This window comes from Desmodus rotundus, chromosome 2 (assembly GCF_022682495.2).
Source record: "Desmodus rotundus isolate HL8 chromosome 2, HLdesRot8A.1, whole genome shotgun sequence".
Classification (NCBI taxonomy): domain Eukaryota; kingdom Metazoa; phylum Chordata; class Mammalia; order Chiroptera; family Phyllostomidae; genus Desmodus; species Desmodus rotundus.
In genome coordinates this window covers 156,877,986-156,898,684 of record NC_071388.1, presented here as the reverse complement: position 1 = coordinate 156,898,684, position 20,699 = coordinate 156,877,986, and the positions used below count along the sequence as shown (strand labels likewise).

The 20,699-nt window shown below is 34.8% G+C and overlaps 1 protein-coding gene across 8 annotated transcripts in view; it reads left to right on the top strand.

Annotated features, from left to right (window-relative positions):
* The window catches only part of FASTKD1 (FAST kinase domains 1), a 56,831-nt gene extending 39,160 nt beyond the window's left edge, over positions 1-17,671 (top strand). For 7 of the 8 annotated variants that reach the window (XM_045187384.2, XM_071220666.1, XM_071220667.1 and 4 more), the window contains 8 exons: positions 4,852-5,338; positions 6,623-6,737; positions 9,671-9,799; positions 10,574-10,705; positions 11,071-11,184; positions 16,137-16,275; positions 16,865-16,979; positions 17,489-17,671. In XM_045187384.2, coding sequence (XP_045043319.2) covers positions 4,852-5,338; positions 6,623-6,737; positions 9,671-9,799; positions 10,574-10,705; positions 11,071-11,184; positions 16,137-16,275; positions 16,865-16,979; positions 17,489-17,584 — 1,327 coding nt within the window. In that variant the 3' untranslated portion in view covers positions 17,585-17,671. Of the gene's footprint in view, positions 1-174; positions 215-4,851; positions 5,339-6,622; positions 6,738-9,670; positions 9,800-10,573; positions 10,706-11,070; positions 11,185-16,136; positions 16,276-16,864; positions 16,980-17,488 lie in introns of all 8 variants that reach the window. The other variant, XM_071220669.1, reaches the window with a different exon arrangement.
* The last annotated feature ends 3,028 nt before the right edge of the window (positions 17,672-20,699 follow it).

The window sequence follows — 20,699 nt, the reverse complement described above, 5'->3', positions numbered from 1 at the left end:
ACTTTTGGAGATAGAATTGGGTAGCTTATTAAAAATGTTGACACTTACTTTCCCCATGCCCATTCTGCCAATGCTTATACTTGGTATATTTTGAAATGGAAATGAGGCCAGTAAAGTGATGAGTTCCCTAGGGCATGAATAACAGTAAAAGCCAAGCCATTCTCTTGCCTGCAGGAATAGAATAATCATGAAGATATTCGAGCTGCTGAAGAAGGTAATATGAATTTGGGAACGTTCATATTTAGGGGCCTTCAGTTGTCTTCTTGCCTGTTTTAAGGAAGATGATTTGAGTTTGGGTGGTGGGTACATAATGCAATATACAGATCATGTATCAGACATGTATATTTGAAACCTCTATGATCTTAACTAACCAATGTCATTCCAATAAATTTAATTAAAAAATTTTTAATGTGTAATTAAAAAAATAAGATATATAAAGGGAATGTTATTGAAAAGGTATTTTCATATAGAATTTTTCCTTTATAATTTAAAATTCTCCACTTTTCTAAAAAATAAGAATAAAAATAAAAAAATAAAATTCTCTACTTTTCTATGAATGTAGCATTCATATTTCAACTAAGGAATTATTCAGTTTTCTATTGACTTTCATTATACTAAAATGGAGTTTTCTATTAAAATTTTTTATTTTAAAGGTCAGAATAATAACTTCAGTGAAATTACAATCAGATTAATCTTTCCCCTCTCCACTTTTCCATACCAGTTTGATTTCTTATGGTAATTTCTGAAACACTAGGCATGATACCCGATGCCATAATCAAAAGATTGGCATATAGTTGAAAATGATTTTTAAAAAGATTTTATGTATTTATTTTTAGACAGAGGGGAAGGGAGAGAGAAGGAGAGAGAGAAACATCACCCTGCACCAGGTAACCTGGCCTGCAACCCAGGCACGTGCCCTGACTGGGAATCGAACCAGCGACCCTTTGCTTCGAAGTCTGGTGCTCAATCCACCGAGCCACACCAGCCAGGGCAAAAATGATTTTTATTTTGATAAAGTGATATGCCATTACAGTTAAGAAGGATTTGAACTGGGGAATAAGAGGTGGCACTTTATTGGATGAGAATTTAGCGTATTAGATATGTTATAATAAAATTCACACTTTTCTGAAATACTTTGTTCTTATTATTGTTTCTTTATCTTTTCTGTATTTAGCATAGATTTTAACATAGCCTCTGAATTAAGAACTTTATGTTCTAAGTGAGATATCATAAACAGATCCAGAGACATGATTTATTTGGTGTGCACAGTATTTTTTAAATATTAAATTATATAATTCTGTTTGCCTACAGGTATGTTAATAGAAAAATAAGATAGGAGTGGGCGTGTCAAAGAAGATTTCACTTCAACTGTAATGTTTCATTTCCTTTATAAAAAGATTGAAGCAAATGTGACAATTTTGAAGTTTACCAATTCTTTTTTTTAATTTTTAAATTTTTTAAAATCCTCACCCAAGGTTGTGTTTATTGTTTGCGAGAGAGGTGTTGAGGGTGGGGGGGGGAGAGAGAGAGAGAGGGAGAGAAACAGCGTTGTGAGAAACATTAATCAGTTGCCTCCTGTATGTGTCCTGACCTGGGATTGAACCCACAACCTTTCGGTGTAGGGAACAATGCTGCAACCAACTGAGCCTCCTGGCCAGGGTTAAGTTTAGTAATTTTTTGTAGTGAGAGCCCTTATATATCTCTATAGTTTAAATTTTTTCAAAAAATTAGTTGGGAGATGTTATATAATATCATAGGTGCTTATGCCTCAGAATTACCTTTCCCCACTTCAGTACAGATTGTGTGAAAGAACACAATCTAATTAAACTAGTTTACATACATTTATATAAGTAGCTTCTGAAACTATTAGGGGAACCCTGGGACTTCGTGTACCAGAATTATATATATATATATATTTTTAAAGATTTTGTTTATTTATTTTTAGAGAGAGAGGAAGAGAGGGAGAAAGAGAGGGAAAGAAACATCAAAAAGTGGAATAATATATTTTTTTAACATATTGAATTATAATCTACAGAAAATACATATACCCTCATTATCCTGCTCCCTTCCAATGCCCCCAGGTTAATTGCTATCCCTACTTTTAACTCCATGCATTAATTTTGCCTGGTTTGTCTAGATTCTTTTGCTCAAATTTTTATGAGATTTACCTATGTTGTGTGGTGTAGTATTCATAAGAATGTAACAAAAACATTTTTTAATCCATTCTACTACTGATGTATATTTAATTTATTTCCGGTTTTTGACTATTATAAGTAGTGCTGTTATGAATAATATCCTTGTACCTATTTTTTAGTGAACACGCATATGCATTTCTGTGGATAATTTACCAAGGAGTATGAAGTGGCTGGACTAGCCACTTCCCACTTACAGACTGAGCGTTCCTTTGCTTCACAGTCTTCCCAGCACTTGGCCTTTTTTTCTAATTTTAGCCATGCTGGGAGCTAGGTAATGATATAAATAAACACACATGCAGATACAAATTTTGGAATTTGAGGATGAATCACAAGGAAAAGCATCAATTGGAGGTTAGAGAGATTTTGTTTGTCGGGGGCTTATTTTTATAGAAGTATCACAAGATGGGGAAATACTGAGAGTTCTATCCTTTGAATCAATTCTGCAATTAGATATGGCTTTGGGGGGCTTTCTTTTTTTATATAAAACTGTATTAATTTTTGTGGTTATAAATAAAATACTCATTGAGTACTTATTGAGTACTTAATACTGTCTCAGGCACTGCACCAAATATTATGTAAAAATCATTAGGAGATTTGTTTTTGGTTCAGAGGGTGATGATTGGGTATTCATGCTATCACCTCCCTCTGTTCCTCAAACTTTTTTAAAAATTAAATTTATTGGGATGACATTGGCTAATAAGATTATATTGGTTTCAAGTATATAATTTTATGATACATCATCTGTATATTGTATTGTGTGCTCTCCATTCAAAGTCAAATCTCCTTCCGTCACCACATAATTGACTCCCTTTACTCTTTACTACTACCCAGCCCTGTGGCAACCGTCATCCTGTGTCTATGAGTTTTGTTTGTCCGTCCCTCCGATCTTTTTATGATGTCAGTATGTTACCTGTCTGGTATTAAAAAAAAATTTTTTTGAAAACAAAAAAATATAAAGAAAATAAAAGTCATTTATAAAACTGTTCATCCACTGTGAATATTTGGTTTATTTCCTTGTGGTATATACTTACATATATATGTATACATATGTATTTTTTTCTTTCATAGTTGAGAACCATGAACATGCAGTTTGGTATTCTTACTTTATTTCCCCCATTTAACCTTACCACCAGTTCCCTACATCATTTAGAACTATTTGTAAATGATTTTTTAAAAATATTTTATTTATTTATTTTTAGACAGGGGAATGGTGGGAGAGAGGGAGAGAAACATCAGTATGTGGTTGCCTCTCGTGCACCCTCTCCTGGACCTGGCCCGCAACCCCGGCATGTGCCCTGACTGGGATTTGAACTGATGACCCCTTGATTTGTAGGCTGGCACTTAGTCCACTGAACCACACCAGCCAGGGCCTATTTGTAAATGTTCTTAATGGCATTACCCATCATATGACTGCTATAATTCACTTGTCTATTTTCTGTCACTGGGTAGATTGTTTTCAAATTTTAGCCACATTAAAAATATGGTTAATAATATAACACAAGTCTTTGCCTACATTTTAGATTATTTTGTTAGGATAGTTTCCTCTACAGGGATCATGTCAAATGATAGTGTAAAGTTCTTCAACCATACTGTTAAATTACTTTCCAGAAAGGTTATAGCAACTTTTAAAATTTACCAATAGTGAATGAGAATTCCTGTATCAATGCACCCTTTCTAGCATTGAATATTATGTTTATTTCAATATGCTTATTTATTATTTTAAAAAGTAACTTAATTTTGTTTTAATTTAGATTTGATTATATCTTCTAGTACTTCTAATCCCAAAGATTTTTTAAAAGCTCCCAGTTTTTTATTTGATTTTAACAGCTACTGCCCTGGTGGTAGAAATCTTAACCATGGAGATTTAGGAAAGTCGAAATAAAGACTAGAGTCAGCCCTGGCTGGTATTTCTCAGTGGATTGAGTGCTGGCCTGCGAACCAAAGGGTCGCTGGTTCCCTTCCCAGTTAAGGCACATGCCTGGGTTGTGGGCCAGGTCCCCAGTAGGGGGTGTACAAGAGGCAACCACACATTGATGCCTCTGCCTCTGCCTCTGCCTCTCTTTCTCCCTCTCTTCCCCTCTCTCTAAAAAATAAAATCCTTTAAGAAATTTAAAAAAAGAGAATAGAGTCAATTTTTGTGTGTTTTCTGGGATTTTTTAAGGCTAGACTTCCTATATGGCAAAAGTAAAATAAGAACCAATATAATTGAGTGATTACTGTATGCCAGCGCCTATACTGGGTACCAGCTCCTGACAGGTCATATCAGAAATTCTTTTTTCTAATATATTTATTGATTATGCTATTACAGTTGTCCCATTTCCCACCCCCCTCGGAAATTCTTTAGCCCAAATTCTGTCTCTAGCAACAGCACTGGAAAGAAATATTATTCTGATGTTCTGACATTGACCTTTTGTTTGCAGTGACTGTGGTTTTGTTTTTGCATAAAAAATTTGGGATGTGCTTTAGATTATCTTAGGGCTTCCCTTAGTAACTCTTTATGGACCTGTCATCCCATCCTAAATTAACTTGTATTTTAAGCCTATCCCACCTGTGAATTATAAAAATTACATATTCATATTTTAATACTTATAAATGTTTTGGCTTTTGTTGCTGATGTATTAATTTTGTTCTTTTCACTTTCCCTCTTTCTTTATAGTTACTTGAAAATTAGTGTCAAACCTAGTGAGATTTCCATCCTGGTCTCTGCTATTTCTGTGCTTCCGTCTCCTCACCTAGATGAAGCAGGGATATCTCGAATTGAAGCAATTTTACCACAGTGTGACCTAAATGACCTGAATAGTTTGGCCACATCTGTTTTGAGATGGATTAAGTATGGTCACATGTATCTGGATAGTACCACTGGAAAACAGCTGAACCTACTTCAAAAATTAGATCACTATGGTCATCAGAGACTACAAAAATACAACAATCTGAATCTGTTATGGGAAGAAATTCGATCTTTGAAAGGAGACTGGTTTGCTGAGTCACTTCTTGAACAAACAGTTGCTACTTTACAGTGTTTGATGGATGAAATTAATTACATAAATGTTGCAGGAATTGCATCTTTTATTTCTAGAACTAACTACCTCAATACTTTGCTGCTTGATAAGATAGCCTCAGTGGTCCTTCAGCAGATTGAAAAGGTGAAATTGAAACTTACACAGTTTTATATAGTTGTCAACTTGTAAAAAACATGAATGTTTATCGTAAGAACTTTGAGACTTGATTAGAATTTGAAGTTTAAAAATTAAAGTCTAGTTTTTGGCTCAGCAATTTGTCATTTCTCTCCTTAAACCCTTTTTCTCCAGCATTGCAGTCATGGGCAGAGTGTTAGGATCAGTAGGCAAAATTCATTGACTAGAAGGAAATACTTAAAGCAACACTGGTTGTATTAGGATATTAGAGTATGAATGATTTTTGTTTTTCCTTTTCCTTATATTCTGTAATCCTATGATACTACTTTTACTATTTAAAAACAATTACATTCAAAAGTGTGAGAAGTGTGAAACAGAAAATTACAAAGTATCCACTGACTTCAGTACAGCTGACCCTTGAATAATGTGGGTCAATCCTCATAAGTTTTAACTCCCCCAAAACTTAACCACTAATAGTCTGTGGTTGACTGGATAACATAAACAGTTGATTAACACATATTTTCTATGTTATATGTATTGTATACTGTGTCCTTAAAGTAAGCTAGAGAAAAAAAAAAGATTATAAGGAAGAGAAAGTACATTTACAGTATTTATTGAAGAAAATCTGTGTAAGTGGATCCGTAGTTCATTCAAAGCTGTATTTAGGGTCTACTCTATTCTTAAATTGTCGTTGTGTCTTCTTACAAATTCATTCCTGCAACTTACTTATAAAATGCTGCCTGTTGGGTTAAATGAGAAGCTCACAAAATTGTATATATAAGGATAACGCTTTACTTATTATTTCAAATGAAAATAAAAGTGTGTCTTATTTGCTTAGCATATTTCTTGGCACTATTGGATGAATGAGTGAATAGTGAAATAAAAAAGTGAATGAAAGAAATAAACTCTGGAGCTTAATAAGAAATTCCATTAATTATATTATGTAAGTCTACAAAATGCCCTGATATCATATAAATTAGGGATACTATTTCCCATTCATTTTAATAACTAATGAATTTCTGGAGTGGGATTTTATACCTAACAAAATTCATTTGTAAATTATCTGACTTAACTTTTCTTTATTAACACTCAGAGTTACTAGAAATTAATGGGAGGGTTAAATAGATTATACCAGGGTAGAAAAATTAATAAACAGAGTGATACATTCATTGTTTAACTATAGGCATGTTCATTTAACTATAGACATTAGAAAAACACTTCTACGTAAAATAATTAGGTTAAAATTTTGTTTTACTGAAGTTTAAACTAAACATTTTTGTTCTGTTTGTACAGATCCATCCTTTTGCGATCTTTGCTATTATTCTGCCATTCAGCATCTTGAACTATGATCCACCTCAAAGGGATGAATTTTTTGGAACTTGCATTCAACACCTTAATTCTTACTTAAGTAGGTATATTGTGTGGTACTAAGTTGAATGAATAGGTGGGAGGATACTGTTGCTGATATTTCTCATTTAAAGGATAACCATAATAGCGGTGGGTGCTATATCTAAAAAAAAGTTTGTATTCATTTTTGAAACTTTATTATTACGAAAAATGTCAAACTTACGGATAAAATTGAAAGAATGAACAAGAAGCACCTATATACTCATTGGGTAGATTTAATAATCATTAAATTTTACCATATTTGCTTTACTGTTTGTCTTTCTTGCTCTGTTTTTTCTGAGCCATTTCAAAGTAAGTTATAGGCATTGTGACCCTTCACCTTTAATTACTCAGGCATACACCTTCCTAGGAATAATGAACTTCTATATCACCACAAATCTGTAACCACGCCTAAGAAAATTAGCACTCTCCTAATATATAGAATACAGTTAATGTGTTAATCACCTTCATTATTCCCAAAATAGAAAATACTGCGGTGGTTTACCTAGGATCCATTCTAGGTTCACTCAGGTGGCTGCTTTTTTTTTCTCTCTTAGAGTCTAGAATATTCTCTGGGTTTTTGGTTTTGGTTTTATTTTTTGCTTGAGATTGACTTGGGGGAATGGTGTTTGTTTTTTTTCTAACATTTTCTTACCAAAGCTTTCAAATATACAGAAAAATTGAAATAACAACATAACAAACATCTGTATACTGTATACCCACAATCTGTCTTTTGAATAATGATTAACATTTTGCCACATTTGCGCTGTGTGTGCCTGTGCGTGCACATGCGTGTATATGTGATGAACTATTGAAGTGTCAGCCTCAAATACGTGAGGTTACAAGGATAATTCAGTATCACACTTAAGAAATAAACAAGTACCATCTATACCATAATCAAATTTCCCCAAATCTTACCAAATTGCCTTTTAATAACCTTTTTTTAAAAGCACCTAATAATGAGTTGTTATGTCACTTTCTCCCTATCTTTTTTTTCTTGGTATTTTTTTTAATAAAAGATAATGGCCATTTACTGTGCGTTGTTCACATTATTGATTTGTCTGATTGCTTTCTATTAAAATCGCGCTTCATCTCCAGTATTTCTAGTAAACTGGAAGTTAGGAGTAGATGCTTGATTAGATTCAGATGAAATATTTTTAGCAAAAATGCCTTGTATGTGGTACTGTGTACCTGATGTTTGTATCACATCTGGAGACACAAAATATCTGATTTTTTTCTCAGTTTTAATAGTTCAGCTGATGTGAGACCAGAACAAATACATTACTTGTATCAGTATCATGCTCATAGACTTTGCTACATTTTTGTGGGATCTATAGGCCAGAAAGTGTCTAACCGTATCTGATTCTATTGTGTCTGCCAACAGTCAAGTGAAATGGGACTGCGAAAAGTATGTTTATATATGAATGAGTATGCATGTGCAGCATTTATATACATCCGTTTTTAGTAACACAACTATACGTAGACAGATGAGACTTGAGACTTCGTCTTAGAATATGCTCTTAGTTCACACATGTTTCAGAAAGAAATGAAAGTACATTTCTTCCCATATTCTCTAAATAGAGGCTTAGATATTAGATTTTAGAATTAAGGGTATAAGACAAAAAATGTTGAGAAGTACAGCTTTTATTTTTTTAAAAGACTTACTGAGAGAATGTTTGAAAATCATTGGAGGCCTTTATAATACAATTTAAAATAACTAATGGGGTAATAATTTATTTTGAATAAATGTTTGTTTTGACAGATGTTTGTTTTGCTTTGCTGCTAGAGATTGTCACTATGAATGTTTTCTTCATTTACCTTGATCTTTCTTTACTAAGTAAAGTCAATGAAAAATCCAAAAGAAAATACTCAATTTTTTTGTGCTTTGCAAAAATATTGCTGCAATAGGGCGTTCCGGATGACCCGTTGCCTTTTATCAGAAATGTCTCTGGAATGAGGCAAATCAGCTAAATTATCTCAAGCCTTATTCTCTGGGATGTGTGCCAGGCTGGTGGGTGACAAGTAAGGGCAGGGGTGCTAGGCAAGATCTGAGCTTCATGCATGTCTGCACTCAGCCTGAAAATCTGAGATCCCTACAGAGAAGCACAGTATAGTGGTCCAGACTCCAGGCTGGGCTGTCCAGGTTGAAACTCACCCTCCACTTGCTAATGGTGTGACTTTGGGCAAGTCATTTACCTTCTGTGTATACTCATCTGTAAAATGGAATAGTAACCATTTCTACTGTATACTGAAGTGAGATTTAAATGAGTTAATATTTGCCCTGGCTAGGTAGCTCAGCTGGTTAGAGTGTTGTCCTGATACAACCAGACTGCGGGTTCGATCCCTGGTTAGGACATGGACAAGAATCAACCAGTGAATGCATCAGTAAGCGGAACAACAAGTTGATGTTTCTCTCTCTTTGTCCCTTCCCCTCTCTCTCAAAAAAAAAATTCAATCAATTAAAAATATATTAAGTGAGTTAGTATTTGTAAAGTGCCTACAGTGATACCTAACACATTCTGAGCACTGTTAGTATCATCAGTACGTAGAGACCGGATCACTTCTTTTTATATACACTATTGACCTTCAGGTTTGAATTCTTTTCTTTTCAAGGCAATTAAAAAACTTTTTATGACGTTTCTGTAATAATAAAGAAACATTTACTTATCCTTAGCGTATAGTATGTATTTATACAAATTGAGCCACCTGGGGAATCAGTACACAGACCACGAAACAGTATCACCGCAGCACCCTTCTCCCTGTCCCCTCTCCGATTCCACGCCCACCCGGAGGTACCGCTTCACCACTGACAGTATTGTAACATAGAGGAGTTTGGCAAGGTTGTGTTTGCATCATTTTTTAAAAACCTGGTTTTACCTAAATGAAGTGTTTGCTTATGTATATGTGAGGTGGCTGTACGTTATAATTTTTTTTTAAATCTTACTTTTGTTTTAGGTGTATTGGATCCTCTCATGTTAGTGTTCCTTGCTTTCAATTTGGCCATACATGAACATTTTCCAGAAGATCTGATAAAGACAATTTTTAACATCAAATTCTTAGGCAGATTAGATTCTCAACTTGAACGTATGTATCTACGTTTTGTTAAGTTGTCATTTGTACTTTTTACCCAAGTTTCAGGTCTATCTATACTAAAGCACTTAAGTGTTGATTTTTTTCTTTGCTTATAAAAGTATTTCCTGCTTATTGTAGAAAATTTGGAAAACACAGAAAATAAAAGATTACTCAATCTTACCACCAAGTGAAACTACTACTTTTAATGTTTGAGTTTTCTTTTCTGTCTTTCTCTTGCTCTTATGTGTATGTTGATATAGCTATCTATATGTGTTTTAAAACAAAATTTAGATTGTTTATGTATTCACTTTTTTATGTCACCTTTAGTCATTGAACTGTATTTTGAATAATTTTCCATGCCATTAAATAGTTTTTGATGTCATGATTTTTTTGTATGTACATCACCTGCCATTATATGGGGTAATGAAGTTTGTCTATCTTAGAGGTTGTAATTACAAATAATGATTGTTATACATGAATCATTGACCTCATTTTTGTTTCCTGGAGATAGATTCCTAAATGTGGAATATTAAGTCAATGAAAATTCTTTGATAGTATTTTTTAAAATGTAGTTTTAAAATTAATGATCAGTGGAAACAACATAGGAGTTGGTCCTAATCATGCCTCTGAATGTAACTTAAAAATACAAAGCATATGTTTGCAACTGAAATGATTTTATGAGAATGAAAGTATCAGTCAATAATGGGGATAAATGAATGTGAACAAATGGATTGTCTTTGCTAGGTCCAAGCCATCAAAACCCATTAATCTCTATTTCCATCTCAGTTTTATGTCCATCGCTCAGTACAAGGGGCCAGTTTCGTCTTATGGAATTAAATAGAGCAGTCTGCTTGGAATGCCCCGAGTACCAGATTCCATGGTTTCACGACCGCTTCTGTCAACAGCACTATAACAAAGGTTTGCGTTTTCTTTGGGTCAGAAAGGGAATTTTAATTCTAAAGTAAATTATTATGGTAGTGCATTATTAGTATTTTTAAACCAAACTGTGACACCAGAGTTCCCAACAGTGCCATGACCTGTTTAATGGAACCATTTTCTAAGTGAGATTTGTGTTATAGGAATTTCTTAATATTTCGGACATGGAACCTCTTGTTTTTGTTGGTAGGGAGCAAAGAACTTGTGTTATATTGAATTTAGTGTCATTGCACATGGTATTACATTGAAGCTCTTGTTGGAAATACTACTCTTTATTTTTCTATTGGTAGAATTGGATGATTTTCATTCAAAAACTGATTATTTTAATTGTTTTTATTTTCATAAAGATACTGGCAGCCTGAATGGAGCACAGCAGCAGATTTATAAAATGTTAGCAGAGGTACTAGGAGGAATCAATTGTGTGAAAGCCTCGGTTCTTACACCTTATTACCATACGATAGGTAAGTTTTTAATTATCAACTGGAATTTTAAAAAGAAAGGTTTTTTAAAAAACTTTTTTTCAAATTATCTCGAAAATTTCCAAAGACATAGAAGTAGAAAACAACAGCGAAGTTCCTATGACCCAGCATTTTGCTATTCTTCAAAAAAAAATTTTTTATTTTTATTTATTTATTTTTAGAGAGAGGGGAAGGGAGGGAGAAGGAGAGGGAGAGAAACATCAATGCGTGGTTGTCTCTCACACGCCCCCTACTGGGGACCTGGCCTGCAACCCAGGCTTGTGTCCTGACAGAGTAGAACTAGCAAAAAAAAAAATTTGTTAAGGTCAGTCTTTCACCAATTCTGAGTACATAAAACCCAGATTTAGATCCATTGGACATTTCTGGATCTTCAAGAGATTCTGTCCTTTCCACTCAATATCCTTATGTTAGGGAAATTATTTATGTGAATTTCATTGTTTTAAGTTTATCTCAAAAACTGTGTTGGATTATCAACCTGGATAAGGATCTCCGTAGGTATGTGCTCAACTCTAACCTGGTTAATCTTGCTTCTCAGTGGTGTAGTTGGAGAGGTCATTCTGATTTAGTTGAGGATGACAAAGCTGGTAGGCCAGGTGCTATGTTTGATGGCAATAAAAGATTTTTTAAAAATGGCAAAATTCAAGTGGTAAGCATAAATGAAAAAATGAAATTTTAAGAGAACATAAATTTTCCAAAATTAGGTTTTGAAAACATCTGCATACACACAGAATATTTTGAAGGATTATGAGCTTGATATAAGCTAATAATATAAATGGTTTTCAAAAATAAAATACTCTTTTAACTATATTGTTAATAATAACAAGAAAGTTGGCAGTCTAACTGTATTCTGTCCTTCAGACACATCTTAGTATTGTATTCTCATTTTCAGTGTTGCATTTTGTGAGAGATGGCGACAGATAAGGCCTAGAAACAAAGGCCTTTGAAAGAACTAGAGAGGACTGGGGCTACGTGGATTTCAATCCTTGAGCACGGTCCTAAACTAAACCTCTGAACCTTCTTAGTTTTTTCACCTGTGAAATGAGTATAATAATATCTGCTTAATAGGATTAACCAACATATTGCATGAGAAGCATTTAGCACTATCCTTAGAACATAGTAAGTGCTCAGTAAATTTTATTTTAGCCCTGGCTGGTGTGGCTCAGTGGATTGAATGCTGACCTGCAAACCAGTGGGTTGCCAGTTTGATTCCCGGTCAGGGCACATACCTGGGTTGCGGGCCAGGTCCCCAGTTGGGGGTTTGCTGATAGATGTCTCTCTCCCACATCAGTGTTTCTCCCCCTCTCTTTCTCCCTCCTTTCCCCTCCCTCTAAAAATAAATAAATAATACCTTTTCTAAAAAAAAGAATTTATAAAAAATAAGTAAAATAAATTTTATTTTTAAAAAGCTAGGGATATTAGTCAGAAAACAAGAGGTCTTACAGAGAGCATAAACCTTAAAATATTTGAAGGATTTTATATGTTATAGAATTGTACATCTGAAACCTATGTAATTTTATTAACCAATGTCACTCCAATAAATTCAATAAAATTAAAACAAATATTTGAAGGATTGTTATGTGAAGGAGAATTAGATATCTATCGCAAGGATAAATATGGTAGAAATTAAAGGAAGCAGATTTGAATTCAGTATGTGGAGAAGTTTATGAAGGACTTGTCGACAGTTGAAAATGGGCTGCCTGGTGAAGAAGGAATGTTGAGGAAGCAGCTGGATGATCAGATGATGGGGTGTGTGTGTGTATGTGTGATTTCTGTGCTTGGCGGGAGGCCGAACCAGATAGTCATTACAGCCTTCATCTTGTTCTACAAAACACGCAATCTCAGTTGTTTGGTTTTAAGTTAGTCAGTGTCAGGGTTGGCTATGAGTGACAAAAATCCAAAAATAATAGGAATTCAACAAAAATTATTTCCTTCTCCCATACACATGGGGTGTCCAGGGCTGGGATGCTAGCTCTTCAAACATGAGAGTTTCAGGATCCCTCTATTTTGTTATAACATAACATGTAGCTTCCACTTCATGGTCCAAGATGACTGCCCTAGTTTCTGCCAACACATTTATAGGCTGAGCGGGGAGGAGGAGGAATAGGGAAGGAAATAGAAGGGTGTTCCTTTGAGTACGGTTCTCTGAAGTTGTACATACCATTTTTAAATTATACCGTGTGGCCACACTTGGTTGCAAGTGAGTTTAGAGAAGATGGTTTTTACTCTGGGTGGCCACATACCCAGTTGACAGGTAAGACTATTAAAAAGGAAGGGAAGAATTGGGTGTTGGGCAGCAACTTGCAGTCTTTGCCAGAGGGTTGTTTTAAAAGATAGTTCTGCTCTTGTTTGTGTCTCTACTGTTTGCAAGAGAGACTGTAATCCCATAAAGGTGATGCTCACAGGAGGAAACACACTAAAGTATGAATTGAAAATGATCTGTAAACCCATCTCATATAATTTAAAGTTATTCGGCATCACATTTGTGATGGGCACTATGGCCAGCTCTTTACTCCTGTTACCGCACTTCATTCTTTTTGTTTGTTTGTTTTATTAATGTTTCTTTCAAACTAGAAGTCATACGTATCCATAGTAAAACACTTGGAAAATATATTTTCCTGTCCCAAAATCATACGCATGATTAGTACTGAAGCTAGGGTTGTTACGACACAAGCCCATTGTAGTTCAGTTCTGATTGTACATCTTGTTGTCAGGAGGTTTACTTTTGTGGAAAACTATGTAAATCACTAAAAATAAGATTTAAGAGGTAATATTTTATATATAAGAATGTGGTATAATTAAGATAATATGTAGTATGAGTAAGAATTATGGGTTGGAAACATTACTTTTTAGGTATTAAAAAAATACTTAAAAATCATATGATACATGATTATCGGAAAAACCAAAAAAGGTAGATAACAAAAAAGAAAAATCACCCATAATATAACCACTATTTACTTTTGGTGTGTTTTTCTATTTCTAACTGACTTTTTAAAGCTAAAAAATGGCCTATTTTGTAGTGTTCATAACTTTGTTTATATATTGTATATATTTTTCTATACCAACAGTGAAAATACACTATTCATAATGACTGTATAATATTTCATTGAATGAGTGTTCTGTAGTTTATAAAATTGATACTTTAGGGCAGAGGTGTCAAACTCATTTTCTCCAGGGGCCACATCAGCTTTGTGGTTGCCTTCAAAGGGCTGAAATAATTTTAGGACTGTATAAATGTAAGTACTCCTTAACTGTTAAGGAGTTGAAATTACATTCGGCCCTTTGAAGGCAACTGAGAGGCTGGTGTGGCCCCCGGTGAAAATGAGTTTGATACCCCTGCTTCAGGAGTTTTGGTGGTGTGTGTATCTGTCCAACAATGCTGCAATTTCATACAACAACATAATAGTAATTGATACACATATATTGCTTATTATGTTAGGCACTGTCTTAAGTGTTTTATATATAATAAACTTATTCATGTCTCTGCAAGGAACATGAGTTATTCTATTTTACAGACAAAGCCCAGGGACAGTATTGTTCTCTCAAGGTTATATAGCTTGCAAATGGGATAGCCAGGATTAGACCTAATCATTCTAGCTCCAGATTGATTCTCTTAATGAGAGAATTATATTTCATCTTCAAATTTGAAAATGCTTCAGTTACCCAGTTTCTCTTATGTGTGAAAACTAGATAATTGAAGCTATCTTTTCTTCCTTTTCATTCATTGTTTCTTTTTTTCTGGGTTTAAATACTTTTATGATTGTTTTTATTATGGAAAAATTTCAAACATACAACAATGGAGAGAATCAACAGTCAGCAGAAATAATTATCAATATCCACTCACTTGAGTCCCATTTGCTTCTTTCCAAGCAAATCACGGGTTATATATCATTTTAGAATGTGTAGCTAAAAAATAAGGACAGCTTTCTAAAAACCGCACTACCATCATCACCCCTACAATAGTTTCACACTAGTTTCTCAAGGTCACATAGCTTGCCAGTGCTCAAATGTCTCAATTTTCTTTTACTTTATAGTTGATTTGTTAAAAGTGGGATCCAAGCACTGCATTTGGTTATTTGTCTTTTTAAGTTCTACCTTTCTGTCCTTTTTCCTTACAATTTATTTATTGCAATGTTTTTTAAACATCCTGACTCTTCCAGTTGCAACCCTATGGTGTCATTTAATGTGCTCCAACATCCTGTTTTTCCTGTAAGCTAGGAGTTAGATTTAGAGGTTTGATTAGAGTCAGGCTAGAATTTTTTCCTTTTTTGGCCAGACTGTGTTTTAAGTGGTATGTACTTTTTATTGCATCATATCAGGAGACAGACGCGGCGGTCTGTCTTCCTCTTTATTATATTAAGATCCATCCGTGGGTTTGTGTGTCCAGTCAGCTCATGCCTTAGGAAGTTCTCCCATCAGCATTTCACCTGCTGATTTTAGTAGCCATTAAAATCGTTGTCTACATCCATAATTAATTGGAGGGGGCAAAGTAGTGATATTCTACATTTAACGTTCCTTCTGAATTTATTAGCTGGAGTTTGTTTAAAAAGAACTTTCCATATCAACTGTTTACGCTACGTACACTTCAGAGAGGAAAGACAGATTATATGCTTGAATCTTTACTAGTTTTCAGATGAGATGGCTTAGCTCCCTCCAAATGTGACCAACAGAATTAAGGGGATTAGAATAAAACTACTTAATGTGATTTGACCTAGTCCAGTGCTTAAATATAGCCCCATGCTAAATATAGTTTACTAGTACTTGCTGATTTATTTTTATTGATTGATTTTCAAGCAGAGGTGCCATTTGACCAGATCTTATCAGTTGGACAACTAGGGAGGTACATCATTCTTTGTGTGTGTGTGTGTATTTAAATCATATCTTAAACTTTTACCTGTAAGAATTTACCTTCGTACTGTTGATTCCTGTACTTACAGATTTTGAGTGTATCTTGGATAAAAGAAAAAAACCTCTTCCTTATGGAAGTCATAATATAACTTTGGGAAAAATGCTAGAAATGCACCAGGAATCAAATACCCCAAGAGTTGGATCAAGGCTGCCACCAGGAAGTGAAAGGTAACTTATTTTTTAGTTTCATTTTTGTTATCTCAATATTGTGCTTGAACTCATTTATCAAGGATTTATGGAGTAGAAGAAACTGCTTCTCATCTATCTCATGCATTCTACCTCTGTACCTTTGGTTTTCTTTGTGCTTTCGGCCTTACTGGCTGTCCTGTGTTGTCTAAAGTCTAGCATCTCTGTAAGGTGCTACTCTTCAAAGCAGAAGCAAATAGTATCTTCTTTGGAGGCTTCATGCCTTTCTGCTTTTCTGATAGCATGTAGCCACTTACACTGTTACAAAGCTATGTTGCTTTAGCTTTATATTCTTCACTGTGCCTTCTTTACATATAGTAGGTACAAAGTAAGTATATATTAAACAGAGAAACAAATGGATAAAAACATGGAAATGCTTAGTATAATTTGCTATAATTATAATAAATAGGCTTAATTATCATTACTAATTTAGGTAGAAAATAACTTGGTATACTCATTTATATTCATTTGGCTTTTGTTAGTTTATAAAGGTGCAACCTTGTTGCTGAAAAGGTTATAATTATTTCTCATTTTGATTTTAGAAGTAATTATTTATTTTTATATTATATAGAATCGCTTTGGAATTTTTGGATGTAAGAGCTTTTTGTAGAAACGTCCCTCATTTAAAAGGAAAATCTGCTATGAAAAAACGACATTTGGAAATTTTGGGCTATCGTGTAATTCAGGTATGAGACACTCATGAAAATCAGCTTCTAAAAGACCTAGGAGACCCTTACCTGTACATGTGTTTCCTTTTAATGTTAATGTTTTAGAATTACATCTTTTTTATATTAAAAAAAGTTATATTAAAATATCTGAAAAAAGCCTTTTTTTTTAAGAATAGTAAATAAAAATCATCATTTCTTATCTCAAGAAGATCTGTTGATTTGTACATTTATCTTACCAGATGGATAGAGCTATAGAGAAAAAGGCTGGGGTATGAATGTAGGGAAGGTACCCAGAAAAACTGTCCGTTATTGGTATTATAGGAAGCTGTGAGGCAGAAGAAGGTCTTCCGGGCTTTGTCAGGAAGAAGGACCCATTTGGATTCCAGAAAGGGTTCAAAGGCTATGCTTATGTAGACTAATTTCATAGGGTCCCTACAGCTATGCTCAGGAGTGCTTAGAGGTCTTTCCTTACGTTTTTTTGGTGTTGCCTTAACATTTCCATTTACACTACATCACTTGTTTTACAGGTCCCCCCTTTTGAATGGAACTCTATGGCACTGTCAACAAAGGGTGCTCGGATGGACTACCTGAGGGAACGTATATTTGGAGATGGCAAATCGTGATTGTAGTTTTTATTTAAATAGTTACCATGGTGTGTCACACCATGATCAAATGATCTTATTTTAATTAAATTGCCTGACTCAGTTAAATACTAATATAGAATTGACTGGTTTCAAAGTCAATTGAATCCTTATTAAAATAGACATTTTGCAGTATAATAACCCTCTCTACTCTCTGGTTGGAAAACTTTAAAATTCTTAATATAAAAGACATGTAGTTTTTAAGAAACTTAAATAGTTTACAATTCACCTTTGAGTACATACTATGTGCCAGGAACTCTTTTAGATACCGAGAGTACAGCAGTGAATACACCACATCTACCAGGGGTGGAGTCAAACAAAATACATGATATTAAGGGCTATAGAAACGAATTCAGAGGGGGGCACAGGAATATTGTGGGTGGGTATAATTTTAAATAGGGTGATCTGGGAAAGACAAGGTTATCATTTGAGTGGAGACTTAAGGAGGTGAGGCTATTTGGGGGTAGAGTACTCCAGGCAGAGGGATGAGTAGGTGCAAAGATTCTGAGGTACGAATATGCCTGGCATGTTTGAAAGTAACAAGGAATCTGTTGTACTAGGACAGAGCAAGGGGGTTGGAAGCATAATAAGAGAAAAGGTAGGTAACAGTCAAATGTATATTCTCTCATGGCTACTCTGAGATAACAGGCCATTGGAGAATTTCTAGCAAAGGAATGAAAAACTCACATTTTAACTGGATCACTTTGACCACTCTGTTGAGATGAGAAAAGACTGCAGTGGGGCAAGTGTATAAGCAGGGAAACCCATGAAAAGGTCATTGCAATAATCCAGACAGAAAATGGGTGGTGGCTTGTAGAGAGTGGTGGCAGTGGAGGTGATGAGAAGTGGTCATATTTTTAAATGTATTTTGGAGGCAGAGGCAACAGAATTTGCTCAATGATTGGCTATGAGGTATGAAAAAAAGAAAGGGATTAAGGGTCAGGGATAGTTCTACATTTTTGTCCTGAGCAACCAAAAAGATGACATTGCCACCGACCGAGTTGGGGAGGTCCATGGGGAGAGGAAGATGGGAAGTGGGGGTGGTGGTGGTGAGGATTATAAGTTTGGTTTTAGACATGTTGAGTTTGTGGTGCTTTTTAAATATCTAAGTGAAGATATCAAATAGGCACTTTAATAAATGAGTTTGGAGGTGAGGGGAGAGGTCCAGACTCCAGAATTTGGAAGTTGTCAGTAGTATTTAATGTGATGAGACTGGAAGAAATCACTAAAGAGTGATTAGAGGAAAGGGTAAATGAAGGAGAGGTCTGAGGACTGAGCTCTGGGTGCTCCGACACGAAGGGGTCAAGAAGAAGCAAAGGAGACTGGACAGGATTGGCCAATGAGGTAGGAGAAAAAGTCATAGGTAGTAATACTTCCTAGAAGCCAAGTAGAGAAAGCATGTCAAGGAAGAGGAAGTGAGCAATTCTATGAGATGCAGCTGATAGGTCAGGTAAGATGAGGACTGGGAAATATCCATTACATTTAGCAATATGAGAAAATCACTGGTAACTGAAAAGATTCATTTTGATGAAGTGGTGAGTTTGAAAGCCTGACTGATTCAAGAGAAAGGAGGAGGAGACATGATTTTCTTATAAATGGAAGCAAAGAAATGGGGAGATGGGTGAGGGCAAGTGGACCATTCTAGACTTGGTCTGATCCTACAAATACTGAGGAGGAAAATACGATTTTCTCTTTGTCTTACAACACATTGGTTCAATAAAATAGTTACTGAGGGCCTACTTTGTGAATAATCCCTAACTCTTCTAAGACTGGCAGGTATGTGCTCAGCCGAAAGGCACCTGGCGGGGGTACAGGTAGTTGGCCATCTGAGGTGTGTTATCCTCTTGACCCTCTAAATTCATTCTGTCTCCAATTAAGTTGGTAGCTAGAGGGCCTTACCTCTTAAGTGTAGTTTTACAGTGTGTGTGTACACGAAAATTGCCACACTGATATTTAGTTTTGGTTTAAAGTGCTTGTTTAAAATATCTAATTATCTTGCATGACTTAAGCCCCAGTTCTTAATGATTTTGCAAAATGTGAACTTCACATAACCTTTTGTGGAAAACAGAATCAGAACAGTAAGTAAATGAAAGATATTTCTCCTTACTCTCCCTAATTCTGAATTTCCTCATAATACTCATTTCTATTAGCTGATATGCTAAATGCTATTATCCATTTTATGAATGTGTCCTATTTCTCAAGCAAATGATTACCAGAACTAAACATATGACCAGGTTAAAATATTATGTTATTAACTTTTAGAACAAAATGATTAGACTGCTGAGGGTCATAAATTAGACTGAGGGGAGTTATAAATTGGATGTAAATAAAACCCCAGATATTATATATTTTAGACACATACAAATCTTGATTCAATGACCCTGATATACTTCCCACTTATCGTTGCACATAACCTGACTTTTCATGTACCACATCTCTTCCTCTCCCTTCTCTAGGCTGACTTATTCAGATGGTATATGTGTATATATATATATATATATATATATATATATATATATATATATATTACATTTGTATTTATTTATATTTTTGATGATTCTGTCTGAATAACTGGAATTGTACAAACAAAAGCATTTTTTTCATTAAGATATAATTTCATTCTCCTACCATAAAATTCACCATTTTGAAGTGAAAATGCAGTGGTTTTTAGTATACTCGCATGGTTGTGCCCCCAGCAGCACCATTACCTAATTCCGGAACATTTTCACCATCCCAAAGCATTATCTTTACAACTGAATCTCATGTCTGCATCGCTCAGCCCTCTCCCCAGTCATAGAATGCTCCCCATCGGTCCCAAGTCAGGTTTCTCAGAAAATGACGTGTCAGGATAGATGTGAAACATGTCTGAAGGCACGTGGGGCCCATAAGCAGTGATTAGATGATTGGGGTTGAATGTGATGGTTGTGGACAGACCTGCGAGTCAACTTGCTATGTATAGGATGGGGCAAAAGTAGGTTTACATTTGTATGTGAAATAGTTTATTATTGTATTAGTATTTATTAATTATTTTCCATGGAACCAACTGTAAACCTACTTCTGCCCTACCCTGTTGTATACAGCTTGAATGTAAGGGTCT